General features: G+C 33.7%; 1 protein-coding gene across 2 annotated transcripts in view; it reads left to right on the top strand.

Moving 5' to 3' along the window:
• LOC120776787 overlaps positions 1 to 14,827 on the top strand; it is a 51,993-nt gene that overhangs the window by 2,362 nt on the left and 34,804 nt on the right. For both annotated transcript variants that reach the window (XM_040107774.1, XM_040107773.1), the window contains exon 2: positions 9,212 to 9,871. In XM_040107774.1, coding sequence (XP_039963708.1) covers positions 9,475 to 9,871 — 397 coding nt within the window. In that variant the 5' untranslated portion in view covers positions 9,212 to 9,474. The remainder of the gene's footprint in view (positions 1 to 9,211; positions 9,872 to 14,827) is intronic.

Below are 14,827 nucleotides of genomic sequence, written 5' to 3'. Positions count from 1 at the left end.
GCAAATAAATTGTGAATTTTAAAACTATTTCCAATGTTGCGCGCAAAGAAAAAACCCGAAAAATTGTAGAAATAGACCACAGAATTACCCAAAAAAGAGTTCCATTGACATTCTACATGAAATTCAAGGCGAATACAATGTCCAAATATCCAAGAGAACAATTTCCCGGCATTTGGTCGAATGTGGACTGCACGGCAGGGCAGCACGCAGGAACCCACTTCTGACCAAAATTTGTAGAAACGACGAGTAGACTTTGTCAACTCTTATTGGTCTAAGACAACAAATCAACGGAGGTATGTCATTTGCAACGATGTAACAAAAATTACTCGCTTAGGTCCTGATGGTCGATGGTATGTTCGCCGTCCATTAATTCAAGAATTTGATCCACGCTATGTTCCACGCGTAGTTGAGTATGGTGGAGGATTAATGGTGTTGGTCCACTCCATAGGATAAGTGGAATTTTAAACAAGGAGAAATACGTCGACATCCTAAAAAATGTCATGTTGCCATGGGCTGAGAAAATTTTGTCCGTTATAAGGAAGATAACAATTCAAGGCATACGTCTAAGTTGACCCAAAAGTTTTTTAATGAAAATTCTATCAACGTTTTGGAGTGGGAATCGTTCAGCCCAGACTTAAACCCTATAGAATATCTCTGGGTGATGTTAAAAGAGCCATATGCACCAAACATATTCCAAATATGGATGTTCTTTGTGATGGAATTTGAACGGCATGGCAAGCTACACCATTGGTGCGCTGTCGGAGTCTTATAACGTAAATTCGGAATCGATGTGAAGCAATATTAAAGTAAAAGAGATAACCAACAAAAAACTACTGAAAGTTAGCAAGTTTTTGTAATATCATTATTTTTGTTGATAAAATATTTTCGTTTCTAATTAGTTGTCGCACTCAAATCGTTGATTCCACATGTTTTTGTTAAAATCTTCAAAACAAAAACAAATGTTTAACTAAATTTTTACTATTAGAGTTTAAGTTTCACATAGGTTTCAATAAAATAAGTGAAAATACAATAAATATACGTGATTTATTGGAAAATAACATCATTTGCTTCAAAATAGGTGTCGTTTCTAATTAGCTGTCTACAGCTGTATGTGTGTACATACATACATACATATATGGATATTTGCCTTTCGCATATGTTGGGGACGTGTATCCAGTTGGACAATAGCGCCGAACAGTGTTGAGAAGCTTATGAAATTTACAAGTAATTATACTACTTGTATATCCACATTTAACTCGAAATTCCTTCGATTCTCATCAATGAAATGCGTTAACATTAATTTATCTTGACAACTGTCGCATGAGAGATCTTTGATACAACCGTAGTCAAGAGCTTCAGCTTTGTGAGCTTTGTTTAACAAAAACCCGTTAATAGTGTTAATTTACAAGGGTGCTTAACCACAAACGCTTTTATTCTTCAACTAATTAATGAAATTTTGTTTTGCAAATACGGCGGTCGCTAAGAAAAAATATTTCGACCTATACGAGTCAGTTTTTAGAGATTAAGATTTGTCTCAGTGCGTACGATTGAAATTTAGTAGGAAGCTTGACTATTTTGGTAATCAAGAATAGACAAATATACTCACAGTTCTTAAACAACGCTTTTTAAAGCTTCGAATACAGTGTTCAAACGTGGACTCTTTTGCCGAGACGAAGGCAAAGAAAAGAAGGTATGATGGTGCCATTGCCTTTTCATATCAAAAAGTCTTTTCCATCGTAGCAATTGCGCTCGAAAATGCAATGAATATTCACAAAAGATTTGAATTTTAATATATTTTTTTGGTTTGTAATATGCAAATAAGCATATATGTATAATAGAAATAATTTAAAAAAGGATGTATACAGATGAAAATTAACTAATACTACGACTGGAGTTGTCGGACGCATATCGCTCGTGTAAACGCAATGAGCGATAAAGAAAGAGAATTTTATACATGATATTCGAAAACTTGTTAAAGCAAAAATTTCGAATCATGCGTGACCACTCTGTGTTACTAGGTGCGGAAATTGATTGACAACCGTGAAGGAAACACTAATAATTTAATTATTACCACACTTGTTTGTTTATTTAAATCTTTTATTAAAGCTTTAAACTATTCCTTAACGGATGGCTGATATATTTATGCATATAAATTAAGAAAGTTTGTAATTTCTTTAAGGCAATCTTTAGTTGAAGAACAGATTTTTATAGATAAATTCACGTTGCGAAGTAAATACGAGTACTGACGTATTATATTATGCTAGATGAATGTAAGCATTCCGAAATACTCAAATAATAATGGTTACAGTAATTCAGAAAATTTATAACTCAGTTCTCCTCACAAATTCTTTTTTTATTTTGTTTTTTGAACTCTCAAACATTCATAGCAATATTATAGAAAGCCTTCTCGTTAAGATATTGTGATCTTATGTATTTTTCTATCAAAAGTATAAACAACGAGACGAGAGTTTCAAAATTGCATTTGTAAAATTCACTGCGACACTTCAGAGATATTACGCCTGACCGTGTGGAAGGTAATCTTCATTTTAAGTTTCATACAAATCAGCTCATCTAAATGAGCGCAAGTGATATCCCTCAAGAGTAATTATATAATATTTCTTTTATTACTTCTTTTTCATAGTTTAACTGTGTATTGTTGCTGTTTTGAAGGCATAAAATAATTAGTGCCATGACAGTCTTAGGACGAATACATTTGAATGTCGCCTACGTAATCTAAAAAAATCTATCGAGCTGATTTTCGCTTTCGTGAAATGTACGCGACGATGCACTCGATAATGGCTCCATATTCAGGCACCCTTTTATCCAGTATTTCTCATTTCCATTTTCAATTAGCACGGTAAACCAAAATATACTAAATAAAGAATGCACAAAAAGAAAATTGCAACGAAGAAATAATCTGAAATAATCAAAATTTGGATTAATGGTAAACACATTAAGTCATGAGAAATTAAGAAATGTAAACAAATAGCTAATATATTAGATAAGCCACATTCAGTTGTGTGTGTGAGTGTGTAAACAACCGCTGTGTAAATTTCTTTTGGATTTCGACTGCGTACAACGAGCTCTGTTTCACGCATACATACTTGTACACAAATATATTTCCATAAATTTGCAAATTTTAGCACATTTCTTAACCAAAATCTGGTTTAATAACAACACAAAAGTTTGCCAAACGACCTTGGAATTTTGGTGAATGTAGTAGAGGGCATAATTTTTTCTTGTATCAGTTAACAATTAGTTTAACATGAAAGAAAGCTGGGAAGTGAAGCCATCATTAACCCGAACCAAACGATATATGTATGTACATACATATGTAATCGCTGTTAATATCCACTATCTGCTTGATGAGTGTTTCTCATGTTCAGCGTCAGGCAAAACCACCATCCGTTTAATCCCGCCTACGTAATTTGAAGAAACCCCGAACAGGGCACCAAAGCGAACAAACCCAGAAGATGCCCCAAAGGGCAAGTTATGTACGAAAATATAAACCAATAAAATGATTTTGCATGACCGTAAAATGAAGTTCATCCAAATACCTGACATTCTATAGTTTTCAAAAGAACATATTGGTCAGGTCGTTCATATAAATTTGTATGTACTGAAGCTCGGTGGTTCCGACCAAAGCAATATCGAATCGATGATCATGAGCAGTGTTTGGAATCCAATTTATTATATCGATTCAAGAGAATGTTATATTCTCTCACACAGGAGAGAATCACCCAAGCGGACTGTATGCGATGGACCGAGTTTAAAAATCAACTATGTGAAAAAGTATTTCCATCAAAAGAGACTTTCATAGAGCATTATTAGAACCTTTTACGGACACAATCGAAAAATCTATTCCATTTTAATATGATGCAAAACTGCGGTTTCATCCAAATAATGATCAGCGCCCCAAATCTGTAAAAGAATTTTTCTATTTTCAGACCCCACAAAAATGCTCGCTGAAAAGAAGTTTAGCAACAATGAAAAGGTAATTAAGACGTAAAGGCGTTGTGAAGTAAAAGACAAATATTAACACAAAAGTGGTATGCACATGAACGATCCAAAACCAGTCCCAGTGGTGCCCTCTCATAAAACCGATGCGAACTTACCAAGATGATGCTACGAATATCTTCGGTTGTGTAATCTCTCTTTGAGGTCGGAAAAGCCGAACTTTGTTTTCAAGTGCAGTTAAATAGCTGAATCCAGTCTAACCACCAACCCAAAGTTCACCTTAAAAAGGAACTGTTTTACCACGCCCAATATCCTGCATATTATTATATTTAGTAGAGTAGAAGAAAATTTCCAAACCTAAAAACTCATGAGCACCCTCAATACTTGTATATTTATTGCTCTAATATTCATTAATAGCGAAATGGTAAAAGATAAAAGTATGAATCCAAATGGCTTTGTAAACATTAGGCGTGTTATATCTGACCAGCAAATTAAGCTATTAGCTCCTTTTGTATGGAAGACTTACCTAAAATAATTATGCTGGCTTGTCATAAGCTATCATAGCTTGTACATTGAACTAGAGGCATTGCCAGTTCATCTCTTTTATTTCATTCGAAATAGCTGGGTTTTTTTCAAAAAGAACGTAGTTGGCAATAGCGAGAAACCTCATATTGACAGATGAAAATGTAAACAAATCAAAATTTCAGATTTTTTGGATAAGTATTGAGTTAAAATTAAGACAAATATGAAAACTTGTTTTCGGTTTTTTGTGTTCTAGACCTAAAATGAATAATATGTACATATATGTACATATATTGTATTGTATATTAATATTCCGTTCACAAATTTGAAACTTTAAACTAAATTGAATATCAGCTGATTGTTTTTGTCCGCTTTGCCAACACAATTAATTTTTAAGCGAAAATATGAATTAAGCTAACCGTGCGATTCTATTCTGTGATACAGTCTCAAGTCTCTAAATTTGAGATTATAAGTTAGAGACAATTTTGGTGACTTGAGACGATTTTGCTATTCAGTAAGTGACAGTCACAAAATCTATTACATTTCATTATTCAGAGATGTTTTTACACTTGAATGAAAATAAATATGTCGATAACAAATATTAAATTTTCTATAACATAGTCAAATAACATAATTTCCAATAAAAATAAAAATATATTTTTACTTTGTTTCATAATAATGTATTTACGAAATTTATGTAAAGTTGATTTATTTTTAACCTTTTTGTGTTTGAGTATAATATCTATGATGATCTCTATTCTCTCTATTCAGTATATTCAAAATGACAAACAAAAGTTCTTTTTAGTATTGTGACCTGCTAACTATCAGGTATCAAATTTGAAACAATATTTTGAGACTAACGCTAAAGACTGTTTAGTGAATAGTAACTAGTCACAAATTGAGACTTTACCTCAAAGTTAGTGACTAAAGACTGCTTACAGAATTCCACTTTAAGAGCGTTTTATTTGTCAACGATTTAGCTATTAGCTTGTGTTGGTCAAATAAAACACGGTATTATTGCATTGTTCCGAATTTTCGTTCCATTTTCTTTACGACTTAGCAATCCATCTGTTGAGTAAATCGCGATAAACATCGAAAGTAAACAGCATAAATATATTTGGATTGTTATCAATATTCCGTGTGAATTAAAGATTATGGTAATCAAAACAAACAAACTCGTATAGCAAGGTATTCCACACAAATTTTGCTGAAAAATGGAACTAGTCGAACAACTTGAAAACTATAAATTGTAAATATACATATGTATATATATATATATATATGTAAACAATAGCTATTTTTAAACATTTTAAAAACTTTATCCAAAAACCGCTCGAAAAATCTCAAATGTTCTTAGATGTGTTAAAAGGACAGTAAGAAGTGAAGGCGGATCCGGTTGACTGTGTCGCATATGATATAGCCAATCTCATCCGTTTTTTCTCTCATAATCTCTATCAAAACTTTAATGATCCGAATGACGGGACGAGCTGAAATCCGAATGACTGTCTGTTCGTCCATCCGCCTCTCCGTACACGCTGTAACTTTAGTAAAAATTAACATGTCTGAATGAAACTTGGTACACATGTTCCTTGCCAAAAAAGTATGAACGTGCTCGCAGTTGAGCGTAATCGGACCGAAAACCTATAAAATGCCATAACCAAGCACTAAATTAAGATATAAATCTGTAATTTAACACAGGGGATCAATAGCAAAAAAATTTTGAAAAAGTGTACGTGGCCCCGCCCCAATAAGTTGAGTGTACATATCTCCTAAATTACTAAAGCTATAAAAAACATATTTACCTGCCGCAATATTATAAAAACTCCTGCCAACAATGTGAAAATGAATGAAATCTCCCCGAATAAGGGGACTGTTGAAAACTAGTAAAACCTCAATAAATCAATAACCAACTACGCCAGAAACGTTAAATTTTAACTTCGAGATGGAATGAGAGGACTTTATGAGAGCTGATGTAAAAAGTGGATTATGGGCGTGGCACCGCCCACTTTTTGGCACAATTTTAAATTCCATGTGATTCTTTCACTTTCCAGTACACAAATCAAGAAGTAATGAACACAACGAGATACAATTTTGCACTAATAATTCCTTTAAAGTACTAAATGCCACCTTATGATAACCATCAATATTTGAGTTATCTCAATGATAATTACAGAACTGGTTTACTCATAACAGTAAAACGTTGTGCCTAAAATAGACACAATTATATCTGCATCCGGCTGATTGCTAACTACCGAATACTACATACATATGTATGTATGTATGTATAACGATTTTCGTTTTTCTAACAAAACTTGTGTCGAATATGTCGGTCAGTGGATAAGTTGTAATAAGATATAATAGTAACTATATGTATGTAGAAAATTGCTTAAATTTCGATCCTCTGCTTGACGTTTTACACCTTTATATAGCCTTGGCTTTGATTCTTACAAGTTACAAGAGAATAAGATGTTTGGTTACACCCGAACTTAACCCTTCTTTACTTGCTTATTCTATTCCTGTGTAAAACATGGACCATTTATATAATGTTGCCATAAGGGATTATGTACAGTTAAAAGGCCGAAAAAAGGGAATTTTCCAGATTTTTTTTGAGATAAATTTATATTTTTGGTTCCAAAAATGTTTACGCATATTATGGTATCTTTTTACTATATTTTAAGACTTAGTATTAGTAAAAATATTGATTTGAAGAGGAACTACAGCTGATCTCCGGGAGCTACCTCAAAACAGACGTATTGCCTTGACCACTATATCTCTGAACTGGATCCTCTGCAAAAGCCAAACAGAATTCGTTAATGTAATGTGAAATCTAGTAATTCATCGAAGGAATAAGCAAAATAAAATTTTTCGACAAAATGACGGTTTCTCAAAAAAGTAATTGATTTTTGAACAAAATTGTTTATAACAAAAAGATTAACCGGTAAGAAAAAATCTTCATTCAATTAATAAAACATATATTTAAGAATCTCGTTTTAAAATTTGAGACTAATCGGCTTTGAAAACATCATTTTAAGAAAAAACGCCTTTAAAGTTTGACCTTGTACTTCCAAGCACTCTAAAACGCCTTTTCAAATTTGCGTAGAACTTTTAAAATATTCACCCGAACGATATGAAATTTTCTGCATGTATCCCTAAATATATGTACATTACGAAAATAAAATAAAAAATATCGATGTTTTAAAAATTTTAACTGTATATACCCCATAAATGACGCAACATTTTCATCGAAAAAAGGAAACGCTATCGAACTCTGAATACTGCCTACTCAAAAAAGAGTAACAAAGAACTTGAACATAGACCACTCCCTGACAAAATTTAACAAACTAAAATAACTAATACTTTGTGACTGCTCTCTAAAATTAGATGAAATTGAAATATAAGGAATCTACGAGTACTAACTCCCGTCTGTTCGATTGACTTTATAATGGATTTATTAGTTAAGTGAATCTCGCTCAAGGATGAGAGAAATAGATTAAGATAGTTTCATTCCGTTTCTTTTTCGGAGAAAGGTTAGCAGAAAATACTTTAATTCGATAGATCGAAACGGGAGACTTTGTTTACAATTATACCCAAAATTTGACAGTTCGTTGCATTTACATATGTATGTCATAGCGTTTTGCATTGTGGTCTTTATCATTCTTGCATATCCTAGAATTATTGTCATGTCTTGATATTCTTTGACCTGCTAACACGAAAAAGTGAACTAAAACTTTTCGAGTAACTTTTCCCATTATTGGTTAGTAAATCTAGAAATGTATGTGAGCTGTAGACATTATCATTTAACACTCCATTTTTATAAAATGCCTAAGTAATGCTATTTAGTACAATAAATATGTACTTTCGGAAGCTTACAAAGATAAATTGGTCTAAAATTAAGCACTAAATGCAAAATACATATCGAGTTGCCGAAAACGTCATTAATCAAACAGCGCGCTCCTCCAACCTTCTACTGAGATGAGAATGCCATCGACAATGTGTAAAGAAGGCTGTAAAAAGGTATTTCTAGCATATGTGTTGCGCTAACCACTGTTCATATTTCCATTATAAACAAATATAAAATAGTTTTATTTGTTTTTATGCTCGCATCGGCCTCTTAGTAACACCCTTTTATCGATTGAGAGACTTACTATAACAAAGCCGTACTTTGTTGGAATTTTGCTGGGTACAAATACTATGGGCAAAAATGCGAACAAATATTTTTAGAGCAAATAAACTTGAATATATTCATACATACAAATATGCATTGAAATATTCATATGTACATATGTACATAACGACACAAACACACAGAGATTTACACAAATCAACGCTTTGAAGAGCATATTATTTGTAAGCGTCTTCGCAGGGCAGCTAGCAAAAGAGCATACATATGTCATTCACTTATACATTTATAATTATACAAATATATATACGGATGTATGTATGCCTGTGCTCTAGAGTATATCGCAGCACATACACGCCGCTAGGGAAGCTCTTAGAATTGTTTTGATTTAAAATTATTAACCGAAATTATTAACATAAAAGTGTTAATAAAAATTTGAACGGAACACTTGCAAATTCGCGAGTGCGCACGCGTTCCCGCGCTTTCTCAGCGAATCGTCGAACGCGCCACACAGCGACGCATGCTGTGACGGAAACAGCGCTAATCACAAGGCAGATCAATGGCGGAGGCAAAAACTTTCAAAACTCTGTTAAAATTTTGCCATTTTTTCAGTTGCGACATGAAGCTGCGCGTATAAAGTCGATAAACCGTTAAGAGCACTTTGCAAAATAATCCTATCCAAAAACAATTAATGGAACTTAGTGATAATATTTACAATACAACAACTTAAATAAAGCGTATTCAAAAATCAAAAACCAACAGCTTCTCTGAGCTACTGTGAACATCTGAACTACATAAATATATACATACATACCCACCTTATGTACACACGTATGTAAATAAGTAAATAAGAAAGCAACACAGAAGACAAAAGCATGTCCGAGCTGCAAGTTATCTCCACAAATTACACAACCACCTCCAAAGACACACTGGAGCTGTTCGAACTGCCACAGAATTATTCCGTACTCATTAATAAGTTAGAACGTCTGGCGCTAGGTCTGGACTCAGCCTTAGGCAATTTCTCGTTGGATCGGAAAGAAATTGAAGTGGCTGTGGGCGGTTCAAACGAATTTCTGGACCCGTTTAGTGGTCCAGCGGCGGGCGGTCATATACAGCCGCCCCGCAGCGCATACAGCCATCATGAGACCGAAATACCGTTGGTCGTGAGTGACATTTGGATCGGAGTCATACTGACGCTGCTCATTGTATCGGTTATTTTCTTCATTTGTTCCTGCTTTCTTTACCACAAATTCCAAGAGTGGAAGAATTCATGTAAGTATGAATGCAAATCGTTTTTGAATGTTATTTAATCGGTTCAAAGCTGGTTTCACTCCTTGGCTATTAGAGACCTAAGCTAGTAACTTCTAGTTTATTATATGTATTTCTCGCAAAATGTCGCAATAGAGTATAATAAGTTTAATGATCCGGTGATAGTGATATATGAATTGGCTTCAACTCGTAATTTGACATTTGAGACAATCTCAATAGCAAACCGTGTCCAAAATCTATACCACATTTGGTAGCATTATGGTAAAACTTACTGAGATATCCACAAAATCTTTTCTATTTGAGATGATTGGTTCAATTTCTGTTTCGGATACTGATACATAGAAATATACACATACATATTCATATGTAGGTATTGCTCTTTATATCTCAATGTTTATAGTCTTGAAACATGTTGCTACAGAGTAAAATAGTTTTGTTCACGAAGCGTGATAGAGAGAAACAAGTTGAAATCCGGGTGACTGTCTTTTCGTCCGTTTGTTCAATCCAGCTGTAACTTGAGTAAAAATTAAGATATCTTGATGAAACTTGGTACAATGTTGCCTGGCAACAAATTTAGGAGTTTGTAGATGGGCGTTATCGGACCACTGCAACGCCCACAAAATGCCATTAAACGAAACCCTGTAAAGTTCCATAAGTAAGCACTAAATTAAGATACAGAACTGCAACTTGGAGCAAAGTATCGCAGTAGCAAAAGGCACTTGTGGGCTAAAAGATTTTAAAAAGTGGGTGTAGCCCCACCACTAAAGCTACAACAACCAAATTCGCCTAACGCAAAATTATAAGAACTTCTTCCGACAGTGTGAAAATTAAAATGATAATCCCGCCCACTCCCCGTATAACGATACTCTTAGAAACTACTCAACTATAACTAAAGAGACATTTAATTTAACCGCCGAGGTGGTACGATAGGGCTTTATGCGAGCCGGTTACAAAATCAGACAATGGCACCGCCCACTTACAGGTAAAGTCATATAAGTATCTCAGGAACTGCTGATAACTTAGTTTTATATATCATTTGATCTCTTCACTTTATAGTATATATGTACATAAATAAAGGGGCAGTTAATATAGCGAGATAAACCCCTGAATAGTGCCTTTAAAGTATATCTTCTTATGACCAAATCTGACAAAAATTGTTCAAGCCACTAGGGCCCCAATATCTATAGTAGACTTTTAACCGAAAATACATATATAATTGAAATTCGTAAAGAATCCTTTCCTGATAATAGTATATCAGTGTATCAAAAATGTGTGGAATCGGGTTAACACTTCCCTTGAGCTCCATATACCTAATATAAAGATTTTCGAACTTCCGGGTGACTTCACATCGCATATATCGGTATTTTATTCCCAATAGTGTAACTTTGTGTCTATAATCGATAAAATTGGGCGAAAACTTGACCTAGCCCTCTTAAGGGGATATTCTGTTCTAGAAGCATGAATTTCAGGTAATTTTTAAAGTGTTGTAAAAAAAGGCACTTACTATTTTTACTATCCATTTTTTTATTAGTTATTTGTTAATTTTAGAAGAGTACAGAAAAAGATTAAAAACTAAAAAAAGTAAAAAATTTCAAAAATTATGAGCTGGCAAGTGGGGGATCTCTAAACAATTCCACCTAGTTACCTGAAACCAAAAAAAAAAAAGATTATTAATCTAGAATAATGTCGCAATGGCCGGAACTACGGAAAAGTGGGAAAAATTTTTTTCACAAAATGGCGACTGCCTAAAAAAAAAGTTTTTTTGGATCACTTTTTCTGACTATTTCGAATTATTTAAAAATAATAAAAATAAAAATTTGGGGATGGGGCTAGTTCCAACCATAGACAAGCCTATAAAGAAGACTCTATGAAAATTTCAAGTAAATCGGTCCAGTAAAACCTGAGAAATCGTGGGTATCGTTCCGAAAAAAACAGTTTTGAGAAAAACGCATTTAAAGTTTCGTGTAAAGTCTTTTGTTCGATTAGTTCCGGCCGAACCAGTCCGAAAATAATTTGAATTTTGCAAAATCCTCTTTAGTCTTTGCAAGTTGCAAGAGTATAATATGGTCGGATACACCCGAAATTACCCCTTCTTTTTACTTAATTTAACTCCGGTAAAAAATTTAGTTTTTCGTCACAAATATGAAAACTCTGAAATATGGAAGAGCAACACATGGAGACTTCCGCTAACCATGAAAAGATTTTAAATTCCGCTTCTTTTGACGGAGTTCAGAGACGTTATTGAAATACCTTCGAATAAATTTAAGCCAGATAAACTTGGCTGTCACCTATAAATATATGTATAACATTATATAGCTGCAACAATTATCATTGGTGTTGAAGACCTTTGACAAATAGCGTTCAAATTTGACATCTCGCCAATTCTAAAGGAGTCTTATGGTCTCACGGACAGAATATCTGAAAACTATACTTTTATAGTTTGAATTCATGTAAGCACGATTCGGTTTTTATATCTGCCTATATAAGTACTTAGCTAAAGATTTATTGCTTTATTATAATATGAGGCTAGTAATGTATGTAAATCTTAACAAATATATGTACACCTCTATACAAAACGAGGCTATAATCTGAAATTATCAGATATGTTATAACAATATTTAAATATACTTACATATATACATATGTATATGGTTATATGGATATAGCTTTAAAAATGCAAATAAATCTCGATATTGTCATATCATTACTCCTACTACTTGAACATTCACTCTTAATTTGACACACCCACGGAGCTTAAGCATTATTTAGTAGTGCAAATATATTAAATTTACTTACAGTGTCGCACACATAAAATGTCTAATGGGGTTAAATTTTGCAGTCACCAAGGTTTGAATTCACATGGAGTTTTCAAATGTTATATGTATGTAGTTCCCACTATCTCTAGGAGAAAATAAAACGAATTTGACAAAAAGCTGATTCATAAATACATATATATACATATAAGTATAATATTCGTTTAAAAAATGTATGAATAGGAACTAAAAAATAATGTATCAAAGGCATTATATTTTTGATCTTTCCTGAGAAACTACATACTATGTAAATAAATTTTTGGCTGGAGAGAGGAACAAATTTTCAAAATTTCAATTATTTGATCGACGCATAAATTTTGACTTGTTTCTAAGATATTTTTAAAGAAACACAGGTTAATGTTTTTACTGAATTATCCACTTTATGGAGGGGGGGTAGGGTTTTCAAGGTAAAAAAAGACTTTTTTTGTGAATTTATTTCTCAAATATGGATTGATTAATTTTATTCGGACCTTTTGTACATTATAGAGCACACTTCTGACAATGTAAGGTAATTTTTTTATGTAGAAATATTGAGGCATAAGCCGGTAACAGATATTCTCCCAGAAACACTTGAGAAAAAAGGCCTTTGCGGTGTTCACCATAACTCGGCTGGAAATTATGCGAAAATAAAAAATAAACGACAATTAGTTTAACTATAATCAAATCTTCCCCCCAACGTTCTCTGAAAACTTTTTTTTGCATTCAAAATTTTTGGCGGCCATCTAAAGTGTAAAACTGTTATTTTCCACTAAAAATTCCGCCATTTTGTGGGTGGAAAACACCCTTAATGGAAAAAAAAAATTATTTAATAAACGTTGGGGGCAGTATTTTATAGAAAATGTGTTCAAAGTTTGAAATGAATCGATCAAGTAGTTTTGAAATGACAGTGAACACGGACTTTGGAGAAGTAGTTTTGAGAAAAACACGCCTAAAGCTGCACTTCTATCCCGACCGCCCTCAGCTGTTAGAGTTAGAGCGTTAAAGGCCAGGAGACTAATAAGACGATAACTTTAAGAATATTACTTCCATCGACTTAAAATTTTAAGGACATATTCTTGAAATGTTAAACACTAAGATAAGACAAAAAAAAACGATTTTACGAAAGTGAAAACCCCTACCCTTATAAAAGTTTAGGCTGTGATTGCTGTTCGATTTGGATTATTTGTGACGTTAGTCAATTTGTTATCGATTTTCCAATTCCATATATTTTGTAATATAAATTCTTTATCTACCTAGTGTGCAGTAATACATTGAGCTCTGAGGGGTTCGGAGTGAACGCACATAATTTAACTTTGAAGGAACACAGTCTCTAGGTCGTCGGTAGCGTTCTTGAAATTTTGTAAAAATTTCCATATCGCGGCTTGAGCCCCCAAAGTCTAGTCGTAAAATGTTATTTACCGAATATACAATTTACATGTCTCTGTGCATATATTTGTCTACAGATACTTAAGTATGTGTATACGTTGTAAATTAGTAACGCATATTGTCACGTTGTTGTTTATCGTTCATTAGACTCAGCTCGTAGTGGCTGGCGACCCATCATAATTGCCGTTTTAATAACTCGATAAATAAACAGGCGTCGAACACAGATCGTGATAGTAATAATACGCTTAACTTACAAGCGGAACGTTGTAGTATTTCACTCTGTTTGCTAATGTGTATAGTTGTTGTACAAATGTGCATATGTATGCGCTTGCTATTATCATCATGGCATCGTAAAAGCTGTAAATTCAAATTGGAGCAGCGATCCGCGAGTGCTTTACGAAATGGGTGGAGAGATACCGCAAGTAACAGTACACTTGTCTAAAAATCAATGTTACACTGACAAACAGAGACGTAAGAGTGTCTATAATTTTCTAGGCGAAAGATGATTGTAAACAGACAATGCACTGCAAACAGCCGCAAGTAGAACCTCAAGCCTGGCAATGCTCAGTGTGTCGATGCAATCATACTTGCATGAGTGCACACACATCCCTGTGCTCGGAAGGCTATTGGGAGCGCTCGGATTTGTTTTGATTGCTGCAGTGGCACTTGAAAGTTTCTACAAATCTAAGTAAAGGGTGAGAGTGAGGTAATTTCACTTGAGCACCCATAAACATAAACAACTGTATGGGTGTATATGAATGCGTAGGTATTTGTAGTTTTA

This window comes from Bactrocera tryoni, chromosome 5, assembly GCF_016617805.1.
Source record: "Bactrocera tryoni isolate S06 chromosome 5, CSIRO_BtryS06_freeze2, whole genome shotgun sequence".
In the NCBI taxonomy this organism is placed as follows: domain Eukaryota; kingdom Metazoa; phylum Arthropoda; class Insecta; order Diptera; family Tephritidae; genus Bactrocera; species Bactrocera tryoni.
This window is presented reverse-complemented; position numbering and strand designations above follow the sequence as displayed.